The sequence below is a fragment of the Dromiciops gliroides genome, chromosome 2, assembly GCF_019393635.1.
Source record: "Dromiciops gliroides isolate mDroGli1 chromosome 2, mDroGli1.pri, whole genome shotgun sequence".
NCBI classification, from domain to species: Eukaryota; Metazoa; Chordata; class Mammalia; order Microbiotheria; family Microbiotheriidae; genus Dromiciops; species Dromiciops gliroides.
In genome coordinates, this window is record NC_057862.1 from 443448983 (window position 1) to 443467362 (window position 18380).

The 18380-nt window shown below is 39.1% G+C and overlaps 1 protein-coding gene across 2 annotated transcripts in view; it reads right to left on the minus strand.

Moving 5' to 3' along the window:
* CDH4 (cadherin 4) overlaps positions 1 to 18380 on the minus strand; it is a 1225586-nt gene that overhangs the window by 52919 nt on the left and 1154287 nt on the right. For both annotated transcript variants that reach the window (XM_043984728.1, XM_043984729.1), the window contains exon 9: positions 7577 to 7762. In XM_043984728.1, coding sequence (XP_043840663.1) covers positions 7577 to 7762 — 186 coding nt within the window. The remainder of the gene's footprint in view (positions 1 to 7576; positions 7763 to 18380) is intronic.

An 18380-nucleotide genomic window follows, 5' to 3' on the forward strand; every position in this document is an offset into this window, starting at 1 on the left:
TAGGGTAAGTAAACTTGCCCAAGAGTCAGAACCTAGGTCTATGCTCTGTGTCCTCTCATTACCTCAAAGTTACATAGTATCAGTCAATACTTGAATTCAGGTCTCCATTATGTTATGTATGCTATGTGGTATGTAAGGAATTGCATGTAACGAATTATTAAGACATGTTCACTATCACAGAGACTGTTTGGGTTCTAAGAGGATGCTTAAGCATCCTAACACTGCTGAAAATGGGCTAAAATAGGGAATAATCCAGTAAACCTGATGGATTTGAGCCTCAACATATATGAAATTAGAAAATATTCTTCAGGAATAAGGAAAACTTCCTAGATTTCCTGACTAGGTTGCTCAACACTCAGCATTTGAAAAGTTTTCAATCCTATAAACCATATCAGAGCCCAATCCTGACATACTTCATGTCATGTTTTGCCATGGCTGGTCCCAAGTCTCTCACCTGTAATTCATATGTAGCCAGGGCCAGCAAACTCTTCCCCAAGAGTCCTCCCAAGAATTAGGAGGGATGAAGGTTATGCAGGATGAATATATTGCTTAATAAAATTGTGGTGGTGTCATAATTGAACAAGCTGGTAAAGGCAAGTGATCTTTCTCTTATATTTATTGGTTTGCTTCCCCAGGGGACAAGAAATAATGTAGTATGTCGTGCATTAAAAATTATATCACTGTTCTGGGCTAGGAGGCCTTCCAAAAAACTGTTATAGCCAATAAAAGATCATAGGAGGGTAAAATAAAACATATTTGAAATGGAGAAATCAATAGATAATTTGCTGCAACAGTTTCAATTAGAGTGTCCAGCTACACCCACCACAATCTGCCTAGTTACCCCTGGATGTGAAGATAACCAGTCTTCTCAAAAGTCTAAGTGAGTTTGGGCTGCACTAAAACCTCAGCTTGGGCTACTGGAGCTATGAAGCCCAAAGCTAAATGCATCATATCCTGCCAAGATATCACAGCATAGCCCAACTTGCTTTTTTTCTTTCATTCCCTATCAATTGGGGCTGCCCAAAGCTAGGGATGATTGCCTCAAGATCACATCCAAGGTCACTGTTGGGTCATTGAGTAGAAAGCATCTCAGCAATTTCCCTTATCATTTTCATTCCAAACCCTCTTCTCCATTATGATTGCGTGATTGGGAAAGGAATTAGATTAGGTTAGATTCTCAAGAAAAGAGTTGGTGGGGTATAGTGTGGTGTAATGGAAAGACCAAAGACCTTGGAGGTAGGAGAACTAGTTTCAAATTTGGGGCCCAACACTTAATACTGTAAAATTGGTCTAAGAATTTACATACTACTTACTAGTCTCCACCATCTGACCCAAAATATATTACAACACTATAGAGATGGGAGTTACTGAGACTAAATGTTTTAAATAGTGGCTTTATCATTAGAATAAGTATGTAGTTTTCCAAGGGGGGCTAATTTGTAGGGGACAAACCTCCGATGAGCCCGATGGCTGTATAAATTCTGGTCGTTTAAATATAAATAAATTCAGATCTTTTAGCCACAGAGTTGTGTAGTGGATAGAGCACCAGTGTCAGACCCAGGTTTTGGAGTTTAAATTTGGGCTCCTCTACTTACTACTTGTGCATCCCTGGTCATGTTACTTGCCCTTTTTTAGCCTCAGTTCCTCATGCATGAATGGGTGAAACATTCTATCTCTAAGGTTCCTCCAGGATACATTTGTGGTACTATGATTTAAAAAGTTTGTTTACAAGTATAAAAAATTGAAATTGTGATTGCCTAATACAGCTCATTCTCCTTGGGTAGAATAAGCAACTGGGGCAACAAACTATGAAAATCAAGATCTGGGGTGCTTATCTCATAATTTGATGCAGTCTTTCCAAGCAACCCTACAAAGTTAGAAAGGAGCTATAATGTAGTAGAATACTGAACTGGTAGTCAGAACAACTTATTTCTAGTCCTAGCTATGTCACTTACTGGCTATGGGATTGGCAAATCAATTAACCTCTGTGAGTCTCAGTGTGGTCATCTGTCAAATGGGGATAAAACTTTCCCTACCTACTTCATAGGGTTGTCAAACAGAGAATTAATGACCAAATCTGGTGGCATAGTATAATGGAAATAAAGTTATATTTGGAGTTAGGAGGGTACAGATTTGAATCCTGTCTCACACACTTACTAGGTGTGACTCTGTGCAAGTCATTTAACCTCTCTGAGTCTTTGTAAAATGGAAACAATAATTAAAAATTAAAAAGGGATATCTTGAGGATTTGGGGGAGCTAAGTGGCATAGTGGATAGAGTGCCCAGCCTGAATTTAGGAAGACTCATCTAACTGAGTTCAAATATGGCCTCAGACTCTTACTAGCTATGTCTCAGTTCCTCATTTGTAAAGTGAACTGGAGAAGGAAATGGCAAACCACTCCAGATGGGGTCACAAAGAGTCTGACAAGACTGAAATGACTGAACAACAAAAATCTTGAGGACTAAATGAAGTAATGTATGTAATTTTTTTTGGTAAACTTTATCCCTTTGTTCTCAGAGCTGGGCCTGAGGATAACATTTTTTAAAAGCTGGGGCAGGAAAGAAGGGCAGGCCTTGGGGAGAGAGGATTTCCTATGAAAATTAAGGGAGAAAAACTTTTAAAAGGCACTGTAAGCTATTGGGGACACCAAAGGCTTAGGTTGCAATAGCAAGGTCAAGCATCTTCCTTCACAATTGCATTTCTGCCCAAAGTGGATGGCTCTTACTGCTGCTCCAGGGCACAAGTGGCATCCCCATCTCCAGATATAGCTAAGTTTCATAGTTGCATGTGTCACTGAGTGTGTGGAAGGGAAAGCCAGAATAAGAGTCACTCTTAGAGGACATATGTGAGAGGGATGGGGGGTTGTGCATAGGGGAATCCCTGCTTTTCACTGAATTGGAAATTTGGTATGTCATTGAAGCTGTTCCCCCCAAAATGAGAAAAAAAAGCAAGGGAAGAGAAAGAACGTAAGAAAGGAGAAGGGATAGAGCATCTGACGAGCAGAGGTTCTGGGAATGTGTTGTTTCCAAAGTCAGAGTCCATTTTTAGAGGGGTGGTTCTCTTAGATTGGGGATATTGCAAGTTATAATTATAGCACCTGTGAGAACAAATTAGATGAATGAAAAAGTATTTGTTAAGTGTTTACTATTGTCAGCTACTGAATGAGCTCCAAGTGCTCTCCATGAAAAGCTAATGTTTGTGTCATATTGAAAATAGAATTGGATTTGGAGTCCAAAGGTTAAAATCTTGGCTCTGCTACTTACTAGTTGTATGATCTTGGACAAGTCATTTAACCATTGTGGGTCTCCTTTTCCACTCCATAAAACAGGAGCTTGAACTGGATGATCTCTAAGGCCCATTTCATCTCTAAACCCAGTGTCAGGGAGAACAAAGCTTATCTGAGCCACAACTTGCTATGATGAGATTTTGCCACCCCTTTGTTCTCCTTTCACTTATAAGTCAGAGAAAATGTCTAAAATGATGATTTAACTGCAAATTAACTTTGTACCAATTTGAGAATGCTTCCTGAGTTGAAACATGACAAGACAAGATGCTTGTCTTAAACAGCTTCCAAATTGAATTTTTAAAGAAAAAAAACACTGCATTGGCTTAAAAAATAATAAATACAGCTTCTCTATTATGTACAATTCATGGGACCTGTGGATGAGCTGCCTGGATTGAAGTGGTGCCTACTTATCTGTGATTCTAATCTAGCTCTTTCACAGAAGCCTGGCTGTGAGGGATAGAGGACTCCTCCGGGGGAGTTGGCTCCCATCGAGAGAACAGTCAGGCGATAGCAGAAAGGAATCTCATTTTGGTTCCGCTGTATCTCCTTCTTCTCACGAGGCTAACGCTTTCCATCTTCATGTCACTGGAAATGTTACCTATTGATTAGGCTGACAGCAGCAGACAGCACTAGTGATGCTTTGAAGCTCAGATAAACCCCATTATTGGGGTGGATATAATTGCCACCATCTTATTTTCACTTGGCTTTTAATTTGAATTATTTCTCCCTGAATAAGTGAGAATTAATAGAGTAGGCCATGAAGGAAAATAATAAGTGCCACTGATCCTACTTGGGGTAGAGTCCTAAAGATGAGATTTGGGGGGATGGGTCAGGGTAGAGGCAGAATCCAACTGAAGACCAGTAGTCACTGACCCTGAACATTTCCCTCTCTCCATACCCTTAATCTCCCTCCTCACCTTAGCAGTTCCTTTAAGGTTAATTCCTTCCTCATACCCTAATGGGAGGAAGTTACTGAAAGTCATTTTGTAATGGAAATGCCTTCCTGTTTCTTCTAAGGGGGTCTGTATTCTTTTAGGTCCTGTTATAATTATTATTTTTATTAAAAAAAACCCTATGTTAATTGTACATGTATAACCTATATCTGATTGTTTACTGCCTCATGGAGGGGGCAGTGGAGCGAAGAACAGAATTTGAAACTCAAAACTTTAAATAAAAATGTTAATTAAAAACCCCCCATGTTGATTTACTTTTATATTATACTTATAGATTATCACTACTCCATGAGATGTCTCATAATAAAGTTAAAAAAAGCATCACAATATTATGATCTCTTTAGAAAGTATGTGTAATACCTAACCTCTCTATCAGATTTTAAAAAAATTAACAGAAATCTTTCTCTTCTTCCCACTCCCACCTCATTAAAGAAATAGAAAAAAAATTAAAAAAATCATAACAAACATACATAGACAAAACAAATCCCATCATTAGCTGTATATATACATGTGCACAATGTATATATAACATGCACATGTATGTATACATGCACAAACATACATACACATGCATATATACATTTCATTCTGCACTCTAAATCTTCACCTCTTTCAGGAAGTAGATAATGTTTCATCATTGATAAATGTGGAATTACAAATGGTCATTATATCATAGTTTTCATAGCTCACAAAGTTGTTATTATTGTATAAATACTTCTCTGTTTTTTTCATTCTTTATCCATTTATACAAGCCTTCAAAATTATTTATCTTTATAATATCACTCTTATGGCACAAATTGTTCTTCTGCTTTGAAATCATATCTTTTCTCATTTCTTTCAGTACAATAGCTCTCTATTATATTCATTATGCCACGAATTATTCAGTCATTCCTCAACTGATGTACATCCTTTTAGTTTCCGGAGAAATTCCATTTAAAGTTGCTATAGGATATATAATATACTTAGAAGTCTACCTACCAAGATAAAACAAAAACTCTGCAAATATGACTTATATATCACTATTTATGGAAATAAAGATAAACCTAAAATTGGAAATATATTAATTGTTCATTTTAAGATTCTAGACTCTATCCCATGAACCCTAGGCAGCTAGGTGGCACAGTGGATAGAGTACAATGGATAGACCTGGAGTCAGGAAGATCTGAGGTCAAATCCAGCTTTAGAAATTCACTAGCTGTGTGAGTTTGGTCAAGTCACTTAACTTCCATTTGCTTCAGTTTATTCAACTTTAAAATGGGATTAATAATAGCACCCACCTCCCAGGGTTGTTGTGAAGAGCAAATAAAGTAATTTTTGTAAAGCATGTAGCAAAGTGCCTGGCACATAGTAGGTACTGCAATAAATGCAAGCGATGATGATGATTCTAAGACTCTATGAATCTACTGAGTCATTCTGTTCTAAGATTTTAATCTAAGATTGTATCCCTCGGCTGCCCAGCTCAATGTCCCTGTTAGTGTCAGTCTCTTATACCAAGTTCACATACTGTGCACTGCTGGTTCTCTGCTTTAAGAAAGCAGTTGTTTCCCTAAAGTCTTTCTGAAATGTTTCTACCACCCCCGCCTTTCCCATTTAAAAACCAGAGTCATATTTTATTGGCCTCACTCTCCTTTTCACTTCCACTTTTGGTATGTGAAGGTCACTCTTTTCAAACAGGAGCAGGTCTTTGTTCGCAGTGGCATAAATAATTCTTTTCAGTTGCAGTGCACAGTACATGGAGGGCACACACCCCTGGATCACAGCCACCTATTCAAACTTTCCCTGCACTCTTGATAGTCTGTGGAAACATCTGTAGGACTCTTATCTGGGAAATGATTCACAGAGTGTCCAACCAATGTAGCTAAGCCCTGACTGTGCAGAATAATAACCGCAGAGGCAGATGGATAGTCTGGCCCCACTTATCAGCTTGTATGATGAAGGCCAGAATAGTGATGGAGAAGACTTAGATTCCTGATCCCCCATGCTGCCTGGCACCCCTTTTTAAGAGTAGGTAGTAGGGAAGGTAAGGGTAGTGACAGAGTATATCCCTCCCTAACACCATGTAATATCCTGACTTTGGGAAAGGGTTGAGTGAATAAATCATTAGGCTGACAGATAATTTAAATGGGGGCTATTTCCCAGGAGACCTCAACAGTTTTCCTAAGAGAAAGTTCTACACAAACAATAGTAACTGGCGGTTACAGCTTGTATTGGTTCAAAAGCTGATTGTTAAATTTTTAGTGTGAACATTTATACTTGGAAACCAGAAGATGCTACAGTTCAGAGCTTGATTTATTATTTTGTTGATTATATAAATTTGAGAAAGTGATGGAGAAAATGGTAAAAATACAGATTACACTTAAAAGTTTATAGTGTGTGTGTGTGTTTTTCTTTTTAGAGCTGGCACACCCTTAGTGATGAGCATGCTAGATATGGAGTCAGGTTCTTGGCTGCAAATCATAGTTTTGCTGCCAACAACCTATATGGTCTTAGGTAGGTCACTTCCCATCCAATTTCCTCTTCTGTGAGAAGTAAGAGAAGTGACTTTTGTGGTTGGGGTGTCTGGAAATGACACCATAATACCATCTCCTGCTTGGTGTATATAAACCTGTTATACTTTGCTTTTAAGGTTGACATGTCTCAGTATAATGAGCATCAGGACATTTAAAAAACACAGGAATAGTTACATTGGGACTTTTCACTTTTGTATTCCATTTGATAGCTGATTTCAGCCTACCAGGGCTGAGAGGAAGCATAGAAATCATTTATTCCAATGCTTTTGGTTTATGGGTGAGTAAACTGAGGTCCAGAGGGCAAAAAAGTATACTTGGAACCCTATTTCCTGCCTCCAAGGTTTTGAACATGTTGTGTCCCATTCCTGTAATGCCCTCCCTCCTTTCCTCCATCTCAGAAAATCCCTAAACTTTTTCAAAGCACAGATCAAGGGCCACCTTCTACACAAGGCCTTTCTGATATCCCAAATTCTTAGTGCTTTGTCCATCTTGAAAAAACTTTATATATGCTTTCTGTTTACTCAGCTATGTATATATTAACTTCCCTCTCCCCAAACAGAATGTAAGCTCCCTGAGGAAAGAGAGTATTTCATTTTTGTCTTTGTATCTCTAGTACTTTGTACAGAGTAGGTGCTCAAGATATATTTATCAATTTACACTGTATTACCCAAGGTCACAGAGAGTTAGGGCTAGAGTCAGGACTAAAGTGTAGGTCTCTTAACAACCAGTACAGTTATACATCATTATAAGGTACTGGACAGCAGGAGGAGTTTGGAGACATTTGGAAGAACGGCTATGAAAGATGGGGAGAAGAGCAGAGACCTACCTTTACAACAGTGACCATTCCTTCGTTGGTAACAGGGTCTGTTCTGATGCTAAAATGTCCAGATGGGTCTCCACTGATGATACGGTAGACAGCATTCCAGTTGGGAGAATGAGGCTGGTCTCGGTCCATCACAGTGAGGTTGGCTACCACAACTTCCACTCGGTCTTCTGGAACTTCACCAGCATACTACAAGATAGGGAAAGGGACAGTCATTTGTCAATCTCTAGGGTTCAGAGAGTCCAACTTGACAGATATCAGGGGTAACTCTGTCAATAGGATGATGACACTATCTGGGCAGAACCATGTTGTTTGCAAAATTTGTCTTCTCTCTCTCTCCACTTAGAGCTGTCCCTACATACAGTACAGACAGTGACTCAGAGTGTGATATTAGGGGCTGGTTAGTAACTCAGGTAAGGCAGCTGGACTGAGATTCATACATAATCAATCCATAACTTTCTACCATCTCCACCACCAAAACAACCTCCCTGTCACACTCTCTCATTTTAGGTTGTCCTTTGGTGAGTTTTTTCCCCTTTTAAGTCTAATTTTGAAGTTGACTTTCACTATATTTATCCATAAGAGACCTTAGAGATAATCTTGTCCAATCCTTTATTTCATCTTTAATTTTTTAATGCCTTCTGTCTCTACAACATCATCAATTCTCATCTTCACTTATGACTCAAAAAATCCCCAACTCAATGACAATTAAGTAAAACACCTGAAACAGTGACTGTATCTAACTAACACTGTATATAATATTCTGCCCTGCTAGCTCTCTACATTTTTGTTATGGGAGAGAAGACATGATTAATGATTTGTTCTTTTACTTTCTTTGAGAATTCATGTTTCAGATGATGAAATCAAGGAAAGTGATATGGCTAGCCTTAGGCCATCCAGGCATTAAGCAGCAGAGATAAGGTTTGAATTCAGTTCCCCTAATTGCTAGGCCAGCGTGGCTGCCACTATGCCAGTGGAATCTTCTCTTAGAGAAATTGTTGAGCTATCTTGGGAAAGGCCCTCCATTTAAGTAATTTGTTAGTCTTACTATTTATCCACTCCCTTTTTGCAAAGTTAATACACTGCATGAACCCATTTTCCTTCTCTCCATCATGGTTGTCACTACTTTCTAATTTTTGTCTCCCAGGGTGAAAATTGATAGAATAAGAAAACTAGGAGAAGGAGATCTATTTTAATCCAGGCTCTAGGAAATATGTTGCTTCCATATATGCCAGACAGAATCAAAGTGAGGGGAAGAATGAAGATTGAGTGATTAGGGACAGGGAAAAGTGATGATGGCCTGAACTAAGATAGTAGTTGAGCAAGCAATAATAGGTATGAGGTGGGGCAGCTAGGTAGCACCTAGGTAGCACAGTGTATAAAGCATTAGCTCTGGATTCAGGAGGACCTGAGTTCAAATCTGGCCTCAGACACTTAACACTTACTAGCTATGTGACCCTGGGCAAGTCACTTAACCATCATTGCCCCACCAAAAAAATAGGTATGGGGGCAGACCAGTCAAAGGAAATTAGAAATAACAAGTTTCTACATATTTCAAGTGCTCTTCAAGGTTCTTGTTTCCTGATACCCATCCCCTACCAAATCCAACAAAGTTATGCAAATATCTGGTCTACTTTTGATACTGGATGAGCATCATTCATCTCCTGGGTACTGATTCAATTTCAGTTATTAAAACTTTCATCTAAAGTATGGAAGGAATTGAAGAAGTCCTGAGTTGATATTACTTGCCTTTAACATTCATATATGGAGTTGTGTGTTGATTACAAATGATTATTATATTGCTTTACATTCTTTCCAACTACTCTCAAGGTTCCCTTTGAAGTGCCTGTTTTCGATCCTATCACCTTTCATGTGACAATTTTTTGTTGGCATATATAGCCCCAGCAACCAAAATATATTATTTCCCATTCAACAATAAACTATTTAACTTTCTCCATGCCAAACTAGAGCCCTTGTGGTTGCCTCCTCTAAGGGCCACTTGCCTTCCTTCTCCATAAACATAAATCATTTCAAATCTGTGATTAGCAAAAACCCATGGTGTTTTCCCCCATCAATCCAGCCTGTTGAGTGGAAAAGAACAGTGGGTTTCCACTTACTTATCCTCTGGACTGGTAGTAGTTTTCCTGGCTCTTTGTTTTCTTCTGCATTATAAGTTCTTTATCTATGCCTAGGCCCAACTTGATTTTTCAGCTACAAAAATACTATCAAAAGATTTTTGAAATTCCATTAGATTGTGTCATATGCACAGTTTGATTATTGATCCCTTCTGCAATATTTCCCAAAGTTAGAGAGATTAGTTAAGCAGTACTTTCTCCTAGTGAATATGTAGGGGTTCTCTCCCATTGGATTAGTTGAATGTGGTCTGGCAAGCTGGCAATGACATGTTGATGGGCACTGGTAACTTTTTCGATGGCCTGGCTAACTTACTTAGAGTTGAGAGATCATATATTCTGGAACCTTGGCTGAAGTGAGAATGTTAAACTCAGGGACATATCCTAGATCATTGCTATGGCCTTGAATTTCTGCCTTGAGCCCTTTAAAATTTTAAACGAAATTATATCTGGTCCTAGAGAATGGCAGTCTGGAGTCATTCAAACTTATTTCATATGGCTGCCTCCCTGGTCCTGACATAATTTAGGATTAGGGACAGAGAGCCAATGTTATACACTTCATTGTCCTTCCCCAAACAGCAATTACTGTGGATATATAGCAAAGCAAGCCATTTCTTCTTTGCTTAGATATTTGATCATAACTACCTATATTTGTAGTCAGGGTGCTGACCATTAGTGACCTTCTGCTGCTAGTGGAACACTGCCTTGTACAGGCTCTTTGTAAGACTCTGACTTTTCAGTGAAGCATTTATTTTGGCTCATCTAATTTTTATTTACCTTCATTTTTAATAGCAGCATTATGCAGTTTCTCATTTTCTGAGCCTCCTTTCTAATATTGCTCTTCAACCATTTTGCAGAATATTATTCCATTTGTATTTGCATTACAAGATAAATAATTGCACTGCCGATTTACCATTAGTATGGAAACCTACTCTATTTATCTTAACTGATGTTGTTTCCTTTCCCTACCCCCCTCCTTCCTTGCATTCTGTTCCTCTTTCATTCCTCCAGAGTTGGGCTGTCTGAAGTCATAAATTGTTCTTATGATAAGTAATTTGTTTTGATTTCCAGGTTGCATTCAATTTAATTACACCGGAGTTATGTAACCCTAGAGCCCTCCACTTATTTATTATTGTCTTGGTCATCACTTCCTATCAGATACAGAGAAACATTCAGATGTGCATGGGAGGCAGGGAAGGGGAAGCAATGAACACTATTGTATTCTCAGAGAGCTAGAGGTGAGAAGCTGGTTCCAAATTACTGAGTCTCAATATTATTTCATATGGACATATTCCAGACAGGCAGACAGGCAGACAGACAGACAGACCCATTAAACCAAAAACTCAGCAAAGTGGAGAAGGCAAATTGATGCTTTATACCTGCTGCAATTATTTTATATTCCTTTCTTTTCAGATCTTGTTCTGGATCTTGTAGTTCCAGCACTAAAGTCTAAGGTATCAGCACCACGGACAGAACCACCACAGAGGAAGGGTATATTGAATTGATCAGCACCACTGGGAGAGAGAGCAGCAAGTTGTTCCCAGTTGTGCGGTATTGTGCTGCAAATATATGCACCATAGGGTGGCATGTGTCTAGTAGGGGATTTGAGGAGGAGGAAGAGCTAGAGTCTACCACTAGTAGTTAACAGACTGGTTGTCACTGTAGAGCCTTCTGGAAGATCAGGTTGTCTTTGAAGAATAACTGAGACTGTGAACTGCTGGTGTTTGGGAGGGTTGTAGCTGCATTATTTGGGATCCCAGAAAGCACTCATATGTAGCCACTTCTCTATGCTTTTATCCCACAAGGATCCTTGGAAAGGTGGCCAGGAGAGCTGCATGTTGTGTCAGAATTTCTGCTTCTCCTAGGAGTCTCCAATGCCATGGAAACTGGGTTATCAGTACAGGGAAGCCTGTGAAAGCACCGCCGCCCCCCCCCCCCAACACACCTAGAAAGCAATTCCTCCTTATTGCTACTACTCCTTTCAATCATTAGCTTCCTTCAGTTCTTAGCTGAAACATGAGGAGCCCTATTCTTGATGCCCCCTACTCCTACCTCCCCAGTTATAGATGCCTCTGGGTAACTCACAAAATTATCTTGTATTTATTTTGTAGATCCTTATTTCAGTCAATTGGTCAATAAACATTTATTAAACACACATTATGTGCCAGGTACTGTGCTAAGTGCTGGGGATAAAAATGCAAAAAGAGACATTCTACCATCAAAGAGCTTATAATCAAATGGAAGAAGACAATACACAAAAGAGAAGTGAAAAGGGGGAGGTTGGAAGATACCCTCTATGAGGGGCATGGTGGATATATGCAGGTGAATGTGGCTAGTGTGAGAAAATAATTGGCTTCTGGGGGACCCAGAAGCGCCCCCCCCCCCCGCCACTTGAGGGCCTAACCCAGAGAGCCTTGCCTGAACATTTTTTTTGTGGGGCAATTGGGGTTAAGTGACTTGTCCAGGGTCACATAGCTAGTGTCAAGTGTCTGAGGCTGGATTTGAACTCAGGTGCTCCTGAGTCCAGGGTCAGTGCTTTATCCACTGTGCCATCTAGCTGCCCCCCTTGCCTGAACTTTTAAGACCGGCCCAGAGTCAGTCAAGTTGAACCTTGGACTGTGATTACAGACAATAGAGGTTAAAACCACACCTGCCTGAAAGCCTTGCCCTTCAGAAGGTCTGTCCTCTGGGCTCTAACCTCTGCACTCAAGTCCAGTAAACCAATAGATTTGAATGATGCTAGCCAATTAGCTTTGAGCAGTATGTAAGGGCCGCCTCTCCTCCAGACTCACAGGTCCACAGGTAGCTTACATGCTCGCTCGCTCTCTCTCTCTCTCTCTCTCTCTCTCTCTCTCTCTCTCTCTCTCTCTCTCTCTCTCTCTCATATGCATGCACGCTTTTGGCCTGAGAACTCTGAAGGGAGCAGATGCACTTTTACTATCTCTCTCTCCTTTGAACTTTCTGAGCCACGTGCTCCCTCTTTACTAATATTTAATATGCTTTAACAAATGCTTAATGCCCGAAACTCATGCTATAGCCTCTAATTTCGAAGTAACAGAATATTAGAAACCCCAGCTAAATTCTCTAAACTTGGGAAATTTATAGGCACCCCCATAAATTTTCAAATGACTCACTAGGTAGGAAATGAAGAGATGGCTGTGCTGGGCCCCTTCCTTAAAGGGAGATTTTGGAGCTCATGACATGACTCTCTAATCAGAGGGCTAGAGGGTACTGATGAATTTTGAATGCCATGGGTGATTCCATCTTGTGAGATGATGAGATTTCCCAATGATGATATTCCCAGGGGCAGAGAGGAGGTGTACAAAGAAGTACAGGTGAATGCAGCTCCTCCCTTATTTTTTTGTTTTTTTGTAGTTTTTTGTGAGGCAATGAGGGTTAAGTGACTTGCCCAGGGTCACACAGCTAGTAAGTGTTAAGTAAGTGTCTGAGGTCAGATTTGAACTCAGGTCCTCCTGAATCCAGGGCCGGTGCTTTATCCACTGTGCCACCTAGCTGCCCCTCCCTTATTTTTATATGCATCATCTCCTCTGAAACAATATAAGCCTCTTGAAGACAGGAACTATTACATTTTTTGCCTTTGTATTCCCAGCACCTAGCATAGAGCACTTACTAAATTCTTTTTTTTTCTTTCTTTTTTTTTCTGGGGCAATGAGGGTTAAATGACTTGCTCAGATTCACACAGCTAGTAAGTTTCAAGTGTCTGAGGCTGTGTTTGAACTCAGGTTCTCCTGAATCCAGGGCCTGTGCTTTATCCACTGTGCCACCTAGCTGCCCCCACACTTGCTAAATTCTTACTGATGAACTGATTGACAGCAAAGCCTTTTTGAGACACCTGGGCTTCATATCCAAGGTAGCAACTGTCTGTGGATGTATTCCATCAACCTAGGGTGAATTTGAAAAGTCCAGAGACAACACAGGAAAGTCTAAATGTCTTGTTCTAACATTTTCTACAAAAGTGCCCCAAAGTTCTCCATGTGAATTTTTAGGAAGCATTTCTCTATGTAAGATAATAAAGAAAGATGTTCTTGGGTTGAATGTGCACACACACACATATGTGTGTATGTGTGTGTGTGTGTGTGTCAGAAGTACATGGTATAGTACATACAGGGCTGGTCTTGTCAGAAAGATGTGGGTTCAGGTTTTACCTTTAACACACATTGGCTCTGTGACCCTGGGCGAGTCATTAAACCTTTCAAGCAACCTCTCTAAGATAGAGGCAATTTGCTGGTATATAGCTGAAGGAGTTTCCTCACTGGAAGTTACCCCACATTTGTGAAAATGCAGGTCTACCTTTACACTCCCCCTAATCCAAACATGCCCACATAAGTTTGTATGTATACATCTATATTTATATCTACATCTATTTATCACCCTAAAACATAATATTCTTTCCTAGCAGTGTAAAAAGATATATTGGAAAGTGGTACTAAGCCTCCGAATTCATGGGAGACAACAATTTCCATACCAAATGTGTCATCTATAACAGAATTTAAAGCCTTTAAAATGCATGTATTTAATACAAAAAAGCATCACCCCCATAAAGGAGCAATTTCAATGTTCACATGAAAGGTTGAGAATAAGATTCAAATTATGAGTCCTTGAAAAAGCATATGGCCTTGTCAAGAGAGAAAGAAATTCCAATTTAACCCTATGGAGGAGTGTTATACTTTATCTGTATTTCAAAGGCTTCAAATACCTTCTTTAATCAAGCCACTTGACTTTGGGACCTTCAATGTTTGACTGAAAATCCTGAAGCTGCCAGGACCCAGCTTGGCTTCCCAGATACAAAAGGCTTTCATCTATAACCCAGCACTCTTGAACATTCAAATCCTGATACAATCATCTTGTTAGGAAGACAAATTGGGAATTTATCCAAAGTGGAATCTCCTCCAGCCATGAGTGATACAGCCCATGGAATGGTGACCTTTAATGATGGCTATACTCAACAATAAAAGATACTATCATAAGCCTCAGAAGCTACGACATTCATTAAAAAGTAGAGGTGATAACAGCTGCTGATCTTATGTTACAAGTTGAGTGAAGATTTCATTTGCCATCTTCTCTTTTCTCCATTGGTTTCAGGTTTAGGAAACAAATGGTTATGCAGCAAAAGGTGGTATATTTCTAAAGAGCATTTGAACAGCCGGATTCAGGATACATTAGGAGGGCTGTGTGTTTATTATGACACTGCTATTGAGGCTTCACTGTTAACCTCAAAACAAATAATCCAAATGGCCTGTTGGAAATGGAAGGATTCTTCATAATGCCGGAGTCTAATAACACTAGCTAAGTCAGGTATGGCAGGGCAATCATTTGCAGTGGTCGTAAGAGGACTCACTCGTGAATATCCTTGCTGGATTTAAATTTGCTAAGTGTATGGTGAGGAGAAAAAGCAATAATAGAGGGGAGATAAAATGGCCTTACAATTGTGCATCTCCAGCACCTTGTCTGAGGCATCGCTCAAATGCTGAAAGTCAGCACAGGCCCCAATTCATCGCTCCGCAGGGAGCTCAGCAAATCCCTTTAAATGAAGTGGGGGAAAACATGTCTTCTCTTATAGATATGTCTACTCCAACAAGGATGAAATACCCAGTCTTTGTTATCTACTCAGCCAATCCTTGGAGTTGGGTGAAAGAGCTCAAAGGTTGTCTATGAAGTTCTGCTCAAAGTCCCTCCCTGTCTTGTCCTAACCCCACTGGGTGTGTTGCTGATATTTATCTTTTCCTAAAGGATGCCTCATTGACCACACTGCTTCTACAATGACACTTCCTTTTATTATTTTTAAAGAAACAGATTTACTGATATGGGTTTTTGTTTTTTTTTTTGGTGAGGCAATTGGGGTTAAGTGACTTGCCCAGGGTCACACAGCTAGTAAGTGCTAAGTGTCTGAGGTCATATTTGAACTCAGGTCCTCCTGACTCCAGGGCCAATGCTCTATCCACTGCGCCACCTAGCTGCCCCGATATGTTTTGTTTTGATAACCAAACAGACCTCTACTTAAACATCCCTTGAGGAAACAGTTTAATTATTGATTGATTATAAATAGAAAAGAAGGAGGTATTTTTTTAGCTTTGACAATGTGGTGGGAACATTGACTGATTTCAGCATTTGGTCAGAATTTTGTTGCCTCTTTGTTGATTTTATCTGCATAATTTAAGTCATGTGTGCATATTCTTCTTTTGGTCAGCTTTCCTCATTCCAAATCACTTCACATAAGAATGTTTTTCTGAATTCTTTAAATGTATTATTCCTTCTAGTGGAATAATATTTTATTCAAATGCCATAATTTGTTCAACAATTCCCTAATCACTGAGTAAATATTTGTTTCTAGCCTTTCGTTCTCACAAATATTATTAACATTGTTATCAAATGTTGCTATTAACATTTTTTGTATATAGGGGTCCTTGTTTATCATTACTATCATCAAATGATAGAGTTTTAAAAGCTAAACAGAAGAGCTTGTATTTTATCTTGGAGGCAATAGGAAAAACATTGTAGCTTTCTGAGCAAGGGAAGGATATCGTTAGACATTGAATTTAGGATTATCAGTTTGGCCTTTGTGGGGACTGGACAGGGGAAACACTTGAGGCAGTCTTTTGACCCCTTGTATATTGGGAAATTATAAAAGCCACTTTGGAAGGAAACATTCTATTTGTACAGGGTAAGAGATAGACTTGTGACCAGGATTTAGTGTTTCTCCTATAAATAAAGCCCTAATCATAATAGCTAGAATTTGTAAAACACCTTAAGGTTTGCAAAGTATTTCACATATCTTATTTGATCTTCACAACAGTCCTGTGAGGTAGGTACTTTAATTATCCCAATTTTAAGGATGAAGAAACTGAGGTACCTGGGTAGAGGTTAAGTGACTTGACCAATGTCACACAGCCAGTAAGTATATGAAGAAATTTGAACTTAGGTTTTCGCCTCTTTAGGACTCAGTTTCCTCATTCATGAAATGAAGGGTTTGTGTTAGTTAAACTCCAATGTCCTTTTAAATTACCTATCCCTATTTTATTATACTCCTTAGGCCAAAGTTTCTTTCTTTTTTTTTTTTTTGCGGGGCAATGGGGGTTAAGTGACTTGCCCAGGGTCACACAGCTAGTATGTGTCAAGTGTCTGAGGCCAGATTTGAACTCAGGTACTCCTAAATCCAGGGCCAGTGCTTTATCCACTGCGCCACCTAGCTGCCCCCAGGCCAAAGTTTCTTAAACTTTTTTGTGTCAGGGACCCTTTTGACAGTCTAGTGAAGCCTATAGAGTTCTTCTCAGAATCATGTTTCTTGTCTCAATTTCAGTTTGAGGTTAGTGAAAAATAAAGATGTAATTGTTTTCCTTATCCAAGTTCACAGATTCCAGGTAAAGAACTCCTTTCCTAGGCCACTGTGAAGAAATGACAGGTAGTATATGTCAAGCTCATAATAACAAAATGTATTCACTTCAAAAGAGGATGGTTAAATAATCCACAAAGGAAAATGCAAGTGGATGAAAGATGCTGATTGGCTAGATTTTTACATGCAAGTTTATGGGAAGCTCATTTAGTCATTTATTAACATGCATATTTTGGACAGATACTACAGATGAAAATGAATTGGGTACAGAATTAAGTAGGACAAAGAAGGTGGGTACATTGCATTTGTGAAGTTGCAAGCCCTTTCAACATCGCTAGGCTTCTTACTGAAACAAAACCCATCTTTTATTTTTTAAAAAAATAAATGTTTTTGATTCCTTTTGTCTTTTACATTGCCTTTGTTTCTCAACATATCTTGTCCCACACCCCAAGATTGTTTTCTTATTAACAAGAAAAAAAGAGGAAAAATGATAGTTCAGCACAAGTGACCAAACCTATTGAGAATATCTGGCAGTTGATTCAGTATTTCATGCCCTCATCCTCTATCTGTATAAAGAAGAGGTGGAAGGTACATTCCCATTTCTTTTATTTGAAATAAAACTTCATCATCATAATTTTGGAATATTCAGTTGCTATTGTTCTTTTCTTTTAAATTATAGTCACTGTGTATATTGTTTTCCTGGTCCTTCTTTACAAGTACATCAATTCATGTAAGTTATCCCATGCTTCTGTGTATCATAGTCATTGTTTTTTATACTACAGTGTATGTTCTATTTCATTCATGTACTATACCTTGCTTAGCTATTTCCTAGGTGAATATGAAATATCTTTTTAAATACAACTACTCAGTGTTAATCAGTCAGTTAACAAGCATATATGCATCCCTAACCATGGGCCAGGTATTGTACTAAGCACTTAAGATACAAAGAAAGGCAAAAACACAGTCCCTGTTCTCAAACAACTCATAATTTAATTGGGATGAGGAAGGAAAGACAGCATGTAAAAATTGTACATACAGTAGATACGGTATAAATGGAGAATAATCTCAGAGAGAAGACATAGAAGTGGGGAGGATGGGGAAAGGCCCCTTGAAGTTAAGATTTGAGATGAATCTTGAAGAAAGCTAGGAAAGTCAGGAGTTGGAGGTGGAGCTGAGGATATTTTAGTGATGTTTTATTACTGTGATTCATGGAATATCACAGCCTCCAAAGAATCAAAACTGCAGGTCACCAAAGGGCAATGGGAAGAAACAAGATAGGTATAAAAAAAGACTGCAGGATATAGCTGATGATGAACTGTGTACA